Below are 13,914 nucleotides of genomic sequence, written 5' to 3'. Positions count from 1 at the left end.
TAGCTATGTATGTAGAAAACATTTCACCCCAGGTACGACATTTGACTTGTTTAGTATGGTCCGTTTATAACTCCACTCACTACTTGTAGCTGTTTGTTTGTGTTGTTGGTCTTGGTTAATGTTCCGGTCTGCAGCTAGCACTAACTCACTCACCTGGCTGCTGGCACCGTCATGAAAAAGAGCTTGAGGGTTTTTCTAAGTGGTGAGAACGCTAGGGAGCAGGCAATGTTGCCCTTTTCTTAGATGTCGTTGTGTAATTGACTAAAACAAAAAGAAAATTGCGTTTGAAAAAGGGTGAAGTTTTTACTGTGAGCCAACAGGTTGTTTTCCCCACAGGAAGGCTGGGCATGACTTCGATCTAATTCCTACTGACGATTGCTAGAGGGGGAGTATCTCATACCGAGACTACGAATGCGTCATCGACATGCAAGTTAGTGAGTAATCGCGGGCGTGGGAGCATGCCTTCATTTCTACGGTCATATTAGAACAAACGAAATCGTCATTCCGCTACCTGCAATGCCAGTCGCCATAAGGACAAAATTAGGGTACTGTAATTGATTGACGTAAAGAATATCCACCATCTCAATCCCGCCACTTGACAGAACAACTTTTAGTTATTGTTATTGCGTGTTTAATCGTGTCTAGTCGGATACAGTGTTTCGAATTGCGACAACAAAAATGTCACCGAATTTACCTGTACATTTATGCATCTTTTTGGTAAGTAAGTCAATTCTATTACATTAAAAGTGTTTCTGTATTTTTCACATTTGATTTTGATATATCACCTGCTCAAGTTTCTATTAATGTAATTGAATTTGCAAACTTTGTAGCCAAACTTTGACTTTACAGTGTTGCATAGCCTGGGAAGATGTTTTTTTTTTTTGCGGTGGGGGTTCATAGGTCAGTTAATACAGTACTACTAAAGGCCCAGTCCAGTACGTTTGTGAAAAAATAACATTTTCAAAAAATGTATACATTTTCCCGTGTTACAGATGGCATTGGTCCACTAATACAGGACTAGTAAATGCGTGGAATGGAATGCGTTTCAATTAACAGGTGTGCCTTGTTAATTTGGAATTTCTTTCCTTAATGATTTTAATGCATTTTAGCCAATAAAATGTGTTGTGACAAAGTAGGGGTTTTATACAGAAGAAAGCCCTATTTGGTAAAAGACCAAGTCCATATTATGGAAAGAACAGCTAGAATAATCAAAGAGAAATGACAGTCCATCATTACTTTTAAGACATGAAGGTCAGTCAATACGGAACATTTCAATAACTTTGAAAGTTTCTTCAAGTGCAGTCACAAAAACCATCAAGCACTATGATGAAACTGGCTCTCATGAGGACTGCCACAGGAAAGGAAGACCCCGAGTTACCTCTGCTGCAGAGGATACGTTCATTAGAGTTACCAGCCTCAGAAATTGCAGCCCAAATAAATGCTTCAGAGTTCAAGTTACAGACACATCTCAACATCAACTGTTCAGAGGAGACTGCGTTAATCAGGCCTTCATGGTCAAATTGCTGCAGAGAAACCTCTACTGAAGGACACCAATGAGAAGAAGAGACTTGCTTGGGCCAAAAAACATGAGCAATGGACATTAGACCGTTGGAAATCTGTTCTTTGGTCTGATGAGTCCAAATTTGCGATTTTTGGTCCCAACCACCGTGTCTTTGTGAGGTGAACGGATGATCTTTGCATGTGCGGTTCCCACCGTGAAGCATGGAGGAGGAGGTGTGGGGGTGCTTTGCTGGTGACGCTGTCAGTGATTTATTTAGCATTCAAATAACACTTAACCAGCATGGCTACCACAGCATTCTGCAGCGATACGCCATCTCATCTGGTTTTAGCTTAGTGGGACTATCATTTGTTTTTCAACAGGACAATGACCCAACACACCTTCAAGCAGTGTACGGGCTATTTGACCAAGAAGGAGTGTGATGGAGTGCTGCATCAGTTGACCTGGCCTCCACAATCACACAACCTCATCCCAATTGAGATGGTTTGGGATGAGTTGGACAGCAGAGTGAAGGAAAATCAGCCAACAAGTGCTCAGCATGTGGGAACTCCTTCAAAACTGTTGGAAAAGCATTCCAGGTGAAGCTGGTTGAGAGAATGCCACGTGTGTGCAAAGCTGTCATCAAGGCAAAGGGTGGCCACTTTGAAGAATATCAGATGTAAAATATATTTTGATTTGTTCCAAACTTTTTTTGGTTACTGCATGATTCCATATGTGTTATTTCATAGTTTTAATGTCTTCACTATTATTCCACAATGTAGAAAATAGTAAAAATAAAGAAAAACCCTTGAATGAATCAGTGTCCAAACTTTTAACTGGTTCTGTATATATACACTACTTGACCAAAAGTATGTGGACACCTACTTGTCGAACATCTCATTCCAAAGTAATGGGCATTAATATGGAATTGATCCACATGCGTTTGTATATATAGTGTATATAGGCCTATTTCCGCTTATATTTTTTTTTTATTCAGATTTTTCAGTGGTTGCTGCAGAACTCTCAGCACCCCTACTTTCCACGGCTATGCAGTGGTTTAACATTCAGCTAAAAAGATCACTGGCAAGGTGCAGCTTGTTGATACATCGACAGTTTCTTCAGGAGGTATTCATACCCCATGACTTATTCCACATTTTGTTGTGTTACAGCCTGAATTCAAAATGGATGACTTTTTTTTCACCCATTTACACACAATACCCCATAATGTCAATGTGAAAACATGTTTTTAGAAATGTAGTATTCACATTCCTGAGTCAATACATATTAGAATCACCTTTGGTAGTGATTACAGCTGTGAGTCTTTCTGGGTAAGTCTCTAAGAGCTTTGCACACCTGGATTGTACAATTTCTGCCCATTATTCTTAAAAAAAAATATTCAAGCACTGTCATGTTGGTTGTTGCTCATTGCTAGTGTCGTCGAAACTCTAATCAATAAGGAGATACTTGTAATTTCTTCAAACAATAAACCTTTATTTGATAAGATTTGCAATAATGTAGCTGGTCATCCCTACACTCTGAGGTTGAAAGCCGAGAGCTCAAATGAAACAAGGAGTGCAGAAACCTTATATAGGCCCACCGTCTTATGCAAGCGTGTACAAAACACATGATCTTGTTATGTGTACGTGTGTGGAGAACAGGACAAAACTGAAGTTAAAGTTACAGACTAACTGTGAATTTGGTCATCTCGTTCTGGAGCAACTGCTGGTTATTCTAATCTTCTAGTGAGGACAATAGGTGTCAAAGCAACAAGAAATCACTCCAGACATAGTTCCTCATAAAGTAGCCAGCAAGAGCCTTTTACTGTCTGACCGGATGATGTATGGTTTCACTTACACACACACATTCACAAGCATGAACCTGTCGCCCAGCAACAGGCTCTATGACTGGTGTGCAGGATACAACACTTTGCTCTGTTTTAATATACTGAAAAGGAACCAGATCATTCCCTTCTTACTAACAGGAAACCAAAGGTTGCCCCAGTCAGCTGACTGACTGTGTGCCCAGAACATCATAGGGACCTCATTTCCTAGTTAGGTTTCTATGCTACACACTCACAAGACAAGTTAAAACAGGCCTAAACTAATGAACGTACATATCTTCTATCTTATATGATCTCGTTTCTTTAGCAATCTCAACCTTAATGCCTAAGCAACTAAGCTTCAGGAAAGATCTTCTTGTACACAAGCATCAGCAAGGTTTAACAAAAATGTCCCTTACACTAGAGGTTAGTATTGTTGAGCAACTACAGTACGATGTTGTTGGTCCGTCCTCAGTTTTCTCCTATTACATCCATTAAACTCTGTAACTGTTTTAAAGACACAATTGGCCTCATGGTGAAATCCCTGAACGGTTTCCTTCCTCTCCGGCAACTAAGTTAGGCAGGACGGCGGTATCTTTGTAGTGACTGGGTGTATTTATACACCATCCAAAGTGTAATTAATAACTTTACCATGCTCTACGGGATATTTAATATCTGCTTTTTTTTATATACCCATCTACCAATAGGTGCCCTTCTTTGCGAGGCATTGGAAAACCACCCAGGTCTCTGTGGTTGAATCTGTGTTTGAAATTCACTGCTCGACTGAGAGACCTTACAGATAATTGTATGTGTGTGGTACAGAGATGAGGTAGTCATTCGAAAAATAATGTTAAACATTATTATTGCACACAGAGTGAGTCCATGCAACTTATTATGTGACTTGTTAAGCACATTTTTACTCCTGAACTAATTTAGGCTTGCCATAACAATGAAGTTGAATAGTTATTGACTCAAGATATCTTAGCTTTTTAATTAAATTAATTCGGAAACATTTTGAAAAACATAGTTCCACTTTGACATTATGGAGTATTGTTGTGTCACTGGCCTACACACATCTCAATTGAATCAATATTAAATCCATGCTGTAACACAACCAAATGTTGAACAAGTTAAAGGGTGTCAACACTTTTTGAAGGCACTGTACCTGTGCAGCCTATGCACTCATTGAAAACGTCCATGTACACATTTAAATGTATATTCTTTTGGTTCATCTAGTACGAAGAACTGACAAGACAGAATATCCATGAATGCAGTACCATATTTGTAACACAGCTTTTGTATGATATGCCACCTGTTAGAATGTATGAACAATATCTCTCTCTCATGCAATTCCAGACCCTCTCATGTGTGGACTCCTGCTTCATCCCTGCCTCTATACAAGCAACAGTACCTCAGACAGTACAAGTTGGACATGTTATTACAAAAGGTCCTGCCATTCACAAATGTTTCCGCCCTGTCTAACTTTGAATGTACTTAATACTGAATGAAACAATCAATATAGTCATGAACTGTTTATAACCAGTTGACGATCGTTAATCATAATCAAGTTATTGTGTTGTGGATGATCCATGTTTGTTTTTTAGTCCTTGTATAGTTGACAACGTTTCTTTCTCTCTCGTTGTTCAGTTGATGTGGACCAATGTGACACCATCACATTGCACTTTACAACTAGTGACCCCGACTTCACAGTACGAACTGATGGCACTATAGTAACAGTCGCCACCACCATGGTACCAGCCAATGGCAGAACATTCTCAGTGCAGTTTCAGGACCCCAATGGTCAGAAGAGAGAAATGAATGTTTACCTTGTCCAGAACTCTAGAAAGGTAAGGTGGATTCTGCATGGGCTTATAGTACGAAGTCTCATTTTTCAAAGAAGTATTGTTCTTGTGAATTTATCTATATCACATTGTTGACTTGTGACTTTGTGTGGTCTTTTTTCTGCTTTTTCAGGTATTGAAAGATGGTCTACTAAAGCGCTCCAAAAGACGTTGGAGTCCTCTGCCCTTCAACATCATAGAAAACGACGTTCCGCCATTTCCAAAGGACGTTGATCTGGTAATGTCCTTAAAATAAGTCACAACTTGCATCACATTCCAGCACATTTTGTGTTTGAATATTGATATAAAAACCTAAACCATGTACATATTTTGTGTCATGTAACAAACTCCAATTTATCCTCTACATGTCCTTGCCTTTCTCCCACCCCCATGTTCCACTCTATTTCTCATTCGTTCTCACTTGGAGCTAATGCACATTCTGTACCTGTATGGTCCACGCCCTCACCTGGGGGTTCACACACCCAGACACACACAGAGGGTTCAGTTGGAGCGTTTACTTAGTTGTTTTTTTCTCCTTTTTAACGCTTCCCCTTCCTTTCTAACTACTGGGCTGGGTGTGCACTGTAATTGGATCTGTTGTAACCTGCCTAGTGGAATACATATTAACACAAAATAACTGTTTCTAACAGTATTCGAAAGGTATTGTGCTTTAGGCCTATTACCTGTAAGGCTTGTGAGCATTTCTGTTTTGCATAGCTCAATGCTTCACATTCTAAATTGTGCAATTTCTTAACCTGAGCAGGCACGCGCACAGATAGGAGAGCACATGCCCCTTTGCCCTTCTAGTCACTGAGGTGCCCTTTTGGGTGGTGGTATAATTTTGTATTCATTTTTTTTGTCATTGTTGTTCGTAACCCACTGCCCGCAAGTCATCGTCAAGTTCACAATTTATGATAATGATTGAGACTGTTGCTGCAGAAATAAATAGGCTTATGCTCAAATATGTTAAAATTGTCATTTTGAGCACCTGCCCCCTGAAAGGTCTGTGCACGGCCTTGAACCAGGGTGATGTTATTATCCCACTGCTTGTTGAAGCTTCACCGCAAATAATACTTGATTGTTTCCTGGTCCAGATTGCATCTGATTCGTCGGCCACTCGCAGTGTGTACTACACCATCAGTGGGCCTGGAGTGACAGAGGAGCCTGAGGGTGTGTTCAGTGTGGTGATGGAGACTGGGATGTTGAAGGTCAACAAAGCTGTCGACCGCGAGAGAACTCCTCAGTTTGTAGTGAGTAGTAAACAACAATTATTGATTGCTTGCTTGAATAATTGATTGATTCTTTATCTGTGATGTTAACATGACAATTGTACTCTTGATGCTGTAGCACAGACAACACAAACAGTGTAAGCCATTTCTAAACTGAGTCCATCTTCCTCCAGTTTCAAGCCAGAGTGTTTGACAGATACACCAACCAGGAGACAGATCTACCATTACCCATCACAGTGAATGTAGACGATGTGAACGACAATGCACCAACTTTCACTGGCCTACTGCAGTTTACTGTGCTGGAGCAAAGCAAAGCAGGTGAGAAACACACAGCTGAAATAAGAAATACCAGAGTGCCCGTAGCCTCTGCAATACAGTACATGGAAAAAGTGACATATGTTTCACAAGTTAGTCAATTGTCTGAGCAATTTCTGCACACATCCAGACATTGACCTTCGTAACGGGAACTTGTGGATGTGAACTAACAGCCGGTGTGTTGTGATACGTTCTATTGCAGGGACGGTGGTGGGGATGGTGAATGCCACAGACATAGACGAGCGTGGTACAGACCACACGAAGATCAGGTACTCCCTCCTCTCTGGGACTAACCTGTTCTACATTAACCCAGAGACGGGAGTCATCAGCACCAAAACAGACACCCTCGACAGAGAGGTCAGTCCCATCGCTGTACCTTTAAAAAAAATATCTCACTGACAGTTTTCCAGGGTTCCACGTTGTTGATCACGGCTATCATTGCTTAAATTATTGATCTAAATGTATGTTTTTTTTATTTGTCTTTCAGGTGAATGATAATTATTTGGTGACAGTTGAAATCAGAGACATGAATGGAGCTATGAATGGTCTATTCAACACAGCCACAGCCACCATTGTGTTGGGTGATATCAACGACAACCCTCCCACATTCACAAAGACATCTGTACGTTTTCTTTGACAACTTTTTACAGTAGTGGAGTTTGTATTGCAGTTTATTCCGCAATATAACAAAAAAGGCATGGATGTCCCAGTTTGTTTTATGAATACTCTGTTTGCTTTGGCCAAATACCTATATGTTACTTCCTTTTGCAGTACGATGTAAAAGTTAAAGAGAACCAAGGAGAGGGACTCATCCTCAGAATCCCCATTGAAGATAAGGACTTGGTGAAGACACCAAACTGGAACACTGAGTTTGTCATCCAAAAGGGGAACGAAAACGAGAACTTTAGGATCGAAAGAGACCCCAAAACGAATGAAGGACTAATTTACCTAATAAAGGTGAGCTGGTACTCACAATGAACCTCTAATTTTTTATCTGATCATGACTTTCCATAGATGTCTTGCTAGTTATTTATAAAATGAGGCTAATCTATACATTTGGTGAACAATCCCATAACATAAAGACAGTCAAAATATTGAGCCAAAAGACTTCTTTGCGCATTGTCATTGACGGATGCTAATACAGTAAAATAACACAATGTCCTTGCTGTGTCTCCAGCCTCTAGACTACGAGAAGACAAAGAACCTAAAGCTGGAGGTGTTGGCCCGTAACCAGGCTGAGCTGAGTGGGACCACGGCCCAGTGGATGTCCATCCCTGTAGCCGTCTCTGTAGTGGACGAGGACGAGGGACCAGAGTTCACCGCCCCCACCGTAGTCTTCACAGTCAAGGAGAACACTCCTAACGACACCCTGATTGGGACCTACATAGCCATAGACCCAGAGACCAAGAGCAGCGCCGGCATCAAGTAAGACCCTAGTTTACCTTATTGATCTCACCACTAATTGACCTAGCCAGGTCCCAGATCTGTTTGTACTGTCTTGCCATAATTACAGGAGATGGCAAGACTGCACAAACAGATCTGGAACCATGGTAGTATTGGCCTATTGTGTGACCATGTTGATAATAATCATCATCATAACAATAATATGATGTTATAACAAGTAAGGTCAGATTGTGTTTCAAAAGAAGATAGAGAATGCTGTAAAAGTTCCTTCTCTCTCTGTTCCCTCTCAGGTATTACAAGGTCTCAGACCCTGCTTCATGGATCAAGGTAGATGAAAGTACCGGGCAGCTGAAGATGGCCAATAATATCGACAGGGAGTCCCATTTTGTAACGAATGGCGTGTACAACGTCACTATGAAAGCTGTTGATGCCAGTAAGTAGATATTGTATACAGTGTCTTACTTTTGTATATATTGTGTATTTAACTATGTGGAAACCCCTTCAAAATTGTGGATTTGGCTATTTCAGCCACAGCTGTTGCCCTGACCTAAACCCCATCGAACATCTTTGCGATGAATTGGAACAATAAGTCTGTGTTGTTTAAGTGACAAGATGAGGGGTATAGTAGTCACTCTATAACACCTGGTGTGACTTGGTATTTTATTAGGATCCCCAATAGCTATTGCGAAAGCTGCAGCTACTCTTCCTGGGGTCCACACAATACATGACATAATACAGCACATTAACAGACAAGAACAGCTCAAGGACAGAACCACATCTACCCTAGCTACTGGCCCTTATCTCTGCTTTGCATTTATAACAGGGAGTGACTACTAGGGAGATACAGGTACTGTATAGCATCTATATTTCACTGATATTTAAAGTGTATTGCTGAGTGTGATTATTGAATACATTGGAAATCTTACTCAGTCAAGCTCTCACAATAAAACCACAAAAAAAACAGTAAGAATTGTTCATTGATATATATATATTGTGTTTCTTACTCTATTTTTAGGTCTCAAGACAGGTACAGGGACAGTGATTATTCAAGTGGAGGATATGAACGACCATGTCCCAGTCATCCCCTCTAAAGACCTGGTGGTGTGTGAGCAGGATGGGGGAGAGATGGGCTCTGTGCTGGTGGTAGCAGAGGACAAAGACCGAGCTCCATTCGCCGCCCCCTTCAGCTTCAAACTGGGAGAGGAGCATGATGGGAGATGGGCTGTGAAGCGACTTAACGGTATGAAAATGATTCCTACCTCCGGACTCCGTTCCATCTCTATATAAATTGATATCTTGCATATGTGATTTAAAAAGTGAAGCAATTATTTAAATCTAAATGGAAAATGCGCATCTTATAGTGAGTAGTCAGTCTCATACATTCTTCAATACAGCTTTAGAGCCAAAATACTCTAGAATGCAACATCACCAGAGCCACCTTACACAGCACCTAACTGACAATGAGTATTGTTTAGAGCCAGGAGTTTTTGTCCTTACATTGTAATCTCACCAGGAAAACTAGTGCCCAAACTCCTGTTCTTTACAACAGTGTATTTCCTCCTCAGACACTGCAGGGATGTTGGAGCACACCCAGGAGCTCCCTAATGGTCTGTATACTGTCCCCCTGATGGTCGAGGACCTACAGGGATTTGGAAAGACCCAGACGGTAACGGTCCGGATCTGCCGCTGCAGGAACGGAGCGTGTTTGGCCTACCAGAACTCCACGTCGCTGGGGGTGTGGGCCATCCTGGCCATGCTGCTGGCGCTGTGCCTGCTACTTCTTCTCTGTGAGTCTCTAATGTTTTATTATGTTCATTCATCTTATTTGTGTAGGCCCTGAGGCGTTAGACATTAGGTGAAGTCTTAAGCAGCTGATGACCGCTAGTATAACTTTGTTCCTTAGCAAATGGCTTGTGCTTCTTGTTCGTCAGACGAACCTGTGAGCACTTTCGGACCATACATTTTTATTGAGCTATTTTTCTTTTTCGTTCTTTATCGCAGGTATCTTCTTTGCATTCATCTGTGTTACAAAGAATGAGAAAATGGAGCTGGAAGATATGGGAGACAGTGGCGGTATCCTCCTGAAGTCTAACATTGAGGCCCCAGGGGATGCAGTGGTAAGTCTGTCATAATGACAGCATTACAAAACACATTTCTCATGTTCATGGAATCTTAGCAAATTTCGCTGTTATATCCTAATTTGTTTTTGGATGGTTTTTTTTCGTTCTCTGACATATGGCTCCTCAGGATTCAAATCTCATCATCGTTCCTGCATCTGGGATCGACTCATCAGTGAAGGGATCCATGATTGACGTGGGGTGGGTGGGAGCTAAGAACTCTGGTATGATTGGAGGAGGCCTGGGCGCTCAACAGAATCTGCTACAGGAGTCCGGCGGCGTCATAGTGACCGATATGGAGACCGGCTTCTCAGGCCAATACGAAAGCAGCCAATGCGTTGGACAATATGGCGGAGGTCAATATGGCGGAGGTCAATATGGAGGTGGAAACATGACTTTTGACAACACACGTTTCATGAAATTCAACAACTCTGCAGCCTGGCACACCTGGCAAACGAACGGGCTGTTTTTACAACAGGTAAAGTGGTTGTAGAGAACTTGAGAAACAGCTCAAACAATGTCAATCGTTCTTCCTATTGGTAAAAGCCTAGACAATTCCCATCTGAAATGCTTTCTTTCTTGCTAAATCCTGTGTTAGCTTTCATATATCTTGTCTGGTTGGTGAAATGTTGGTCTGTTCTCAGTGTAATACCTGTCAGTAATATCCTATGCAAAGATGTAATATCACCTAGTGTAATATTTTCCCTACCATCGGACTAGTCCTTGGCTGCTCTCTATGGATTAATAACAAAATGCATTCTCCTTTCTTCACCTCATCTCTTACATTGTCTACCTGTCTTTGCAGAAGTTGGCTTACCTAGGGACGAGGGAGGAGGGGCGATATGCCGATGACATCATCCACGCGTACGGCTTCGAGGGGGTGGGGTCTCCAGCCGGCTCGGTGGGCTGCTGCAGTGACCAAGGCAACCAGGAAGACCTGGACTTCCTAAACACATTGGGGCCAAAGTTCAAGACATTAGCTGAGGTCTGTAACAACAAGAAATGAACAAAGAGAATATAATGCAATATGTTTTATTACTGTAAGTGTACTCTTTTTCTGATAATACCATGAATTTTAGGAATCTGTTAAGAGGGTTGCTATGCTATCATTCAGAGTAATCACACTGAATTGTTCTAACTGTTTGTTAGTTAGACATTTTGCACTGGAAAGTACTATGTATTTACTTGTACAGCAAATTCCCCAGTGTTGAATCAACTCTGCGATTGTTAAATGTAACACTTTTTCAGAATCTATACGGGTCCACACTTTTTTCAGTGATATTAACATTTTAATGGATACCTGTAGTGTTAAGGTAACTCGTATTTGGGGTATGGTGTAAAGCCATATTTGCATATTTCCCAGTGTGCCTTACCTTTTCGAGTGAATTGTAGAGGTGTTAGTGACAAAGACATGGTCATTGCATTCATTCATGTTCAGTACTGTGGCTTTCACCAAATAAAATTATTAACAGTGGCCCGAAACTCATAGTTTACAGGCCACAACAGGCGTGCATTCACATGCTGGCTTGCAAGGTGATGTCATTCCTATTGGAATCTAGCCAGAGTGTGGATATCCAAGAGTACATTTTTGATCACCCGTAGCCTGCATTCAGAATGACTGTCAGAGTTTGGAAAATTTGATATAGGAGACTACCTAAACCATCTAAACTGAAACAACCATTGCAATAAATCTAACTAACAGATTGAATTAGTGTAGAAAAAAATGATGTTATTTATCTTTGTGTAGCATAAACTTAATTGATCAGTCAATGTACAGTACATGCAAACACACAGATATTGAAACAAACAATAATAAAAAATAAAAACTGTAATAGAGCTTGCTGGGAAATATGATAATGATGGCTGTGTTTTTAAGTGTTTTTTTTAATCACACTCAAATCTGGTTATTAACACCAACACTGGAGTTCTTTTGCACCACTGAGTGTTCATTTAAATCGGGAACTAGAAATATTCCACAAAAAAAACAATACTCGTTAACACTGACCAATTTCCTGTGTGTAAATAATGTACATTATGTGATTTTTAGCGCTAAAGATTTTTTTTGGGGGGGCATTGGTCATGTTATTTTATTTGTGTATATTATGGTAAAGCGCCATGAAGTTTAGTATCGTAGAATAAAATGTTTGTTCATGTGACTCTAAAAACAGGTGCCTTGAAGAATACATGAATATTTGACGAGATTATTCGATTTTTAAAATAACTTATGAATTTAGGTGGATGGGGTACAAACATTACACACTATTCTATATGAGTGTTGATTAGACTGCATTGGGGCTTCTATGTTTAATTGGTCACACTACCATCGTCCCTTTAATCCATTCGATTCCTATGATTGATTGGCTGCAGACAGTCTTGTGTTTAGACTAGAACAGAAGGTTATAGGTGCTTCTGTTTAAAATAAAATGTTCTGGGGTGCTTCTTTTTCGAATATAATGTTCTGCCTGCTTCTGTTTAGAATAGAAGGTTCTGGGTGATTTTATTTTTAGAATAGAAGGTTCTGAAGAGACAGGTGCTGACACGGCCCATGGGGTTGATGAGACGGTGTCTGACAGTGAGTCAGTTCACACACTCAGTATGTGGCTGAGTGTGTGAGCAGGGAGGGGTTTGAACCAGACAGACAGCCTGTGAGTATTCATAGCGACATGTTGTTCTATTGATTGATCCATAGAAAGGGAGATACCTAGTCAGTTGTACAACTGAATGAATTCAACTGAAATGTGTCAGAGAGGTGTGGGAGGCTTCCTTTATCAACATCCACAGGGAACAGTGGGTTAACTTTCTCAGGGGCAGAATGACCTATTTTTACCTTGTCAGCTCGGGGATTCAATCCAGAAACCTTTCGGTTGCTGGTCCAACATTCTAACCTGCCGCCCCCTATGACATTACTAGAGGTGCTATGTCATAAACCCTCAAAGTTCGTTCCATAATGGGGCGAAAATGGCAGCTGTCTTGGTCAGGGAGAAATCCCAAACTAGTCTAATTAGAATGAATGGCAGTAGAGGTATAGGTGATCTATTTCCTGATTTTTACTTATGCAGAAAAATAAAAGTGAGGCATGTGATGTATCAGAAATTGTGTAATGTAATTATAGTCGACCTCAAATATTGTCATATAATTATAAATACAATGTATATGGGTTTTATACAAATGTTATGTGTAAATAGCCCCTAAATGTCTCAGATGTAGTTTTATTGGAAAGCAGTGAGTGCTAATATATGATACAATTTCAGTACTTGTTGCATTTACAACTTGTCTATGTCCCCTCATCAACTGATTGAAACCAGTGTATGGCTGTGAATTGACTGCATTGTTTGAATGGAATGTTGGCATATTGGTAGTTAATTTGGAATCATTCATCTAAAACTGTTTGGCTCGCTAGCTAACACACATACAGTGCAGATAAATTCTCCACATTCATTGTTTTACACTATCTTATCAGATCACTGGCAAACTCCCTGACCAACATGGCTGACCTTTGGCCAATTTTTAGAAGGTTCATTTCCATTCTAATATTCTAATTCCTAATTCTATGCAGCATTGTCATATGTTCATATTATTAATTTGGAATTCAATTACCAAACTGACCTGTTTTGTAAATGAATCGTATTGCCTATTTCGTAAGTGTCACATTTTGCTAATATTTTTTTTAAAGTAAATAATATAAAATACA

General features: G+C 40.5%; 1 protein-coding gene and 1 long non-coding RNA gene across 3 annotated transcripts in view; one reads left to right on the top strand and one right to left on the bottom strand.

The window, feature by feature from the left end:
* LOC135558786 (uncharacterized) overlaps positions 1 to 353 on the bottom strand; it is a 14,844-nt gene extending 14,491 nt beyond the window's left edge. For both annotated transcript variants that reach the window (XR_010458396.1, XR_010458395.1), the window contains exon 1: positions 154 to 353. This is a non-coding gene — a long non-coding RNA (uncharacterized LOC135558786). The remainder of the gene's footprint in view (positions 1 to 153) is intronic.
* LOC135558785 (desmocollin 2-like protein) lies at positions 345 to 13,914 on the top strand. Its single transcript, XM_064992919.1, has 16 exons — positions 345 to 717; positions 4,674 to 4,764; positions 4,965 to 5,164; positions 5,292 to 5,396; positions 6,253 to 6,408; positions 6,561 to 6,705; positions 6,905 to 7,059; positions 7,190 to 7,324; positions 7,474 to 7,659; positions 7,880 to 8,127; positions 8,397 to 8,539; positions 9,122 to 9,346; positions 9,672 to 9,893; positions 10,108 to 10,223; positions 10,354 to 10,701; positions 11,029 to 13,914. Exons 1-16 carry the CDS (start codon positions 679 to 681, stop codon positions 11,227 to 11,229), a joined length of 2,715 nt encoding a protein of 904 aa, XP_064848991.1. The 5' UTR covers positions 345 to 678; the 3' UTR covers positions 11,230 to 13,914.

The sequence above is a fragment of the Oncorhynchus masou genome, chromosome 17, assembly GCF_036934945.1.
Source record: "Oncorhynchus masou masou isolate Uvic2021 chromosome 17, UVic_Omas_1.1, whole genome shotgun sequence".
Classification (NCBI taxonomy): domain Eukaryota; kingdom Metazoa; phylum Chordata; class Actinopteri; order Salmoniformes; family Salmonidae; genus Oncorhynchus; species Oncorhynchus masou.
This window is presented reverse-complemented; position numbering and strand designations above follow the sequence as displayed.

Coding starts and splice junctions, on each gene's coding strand:
- LOC135558785 (XM_064992919.1), top strand. CDS start 679: ATGTCACCGAATTTACCTGTACATTTATGCATCTTTTTG. Junction 6,706..6,904: donor GCTGGAGCAAAGCAAAGCAG/GTGAGAAACACA, acceptor GTTCTATTGCAG/GGACGGTGGTGGGGATGGTG. Junction 9,894..10,107: donor GTGCCTGCTACTTCTTCTCT/GTGAGTCTCTAA, acceptor TCTTTATCGCAG/GTATCTTCTTTGCATTCATC.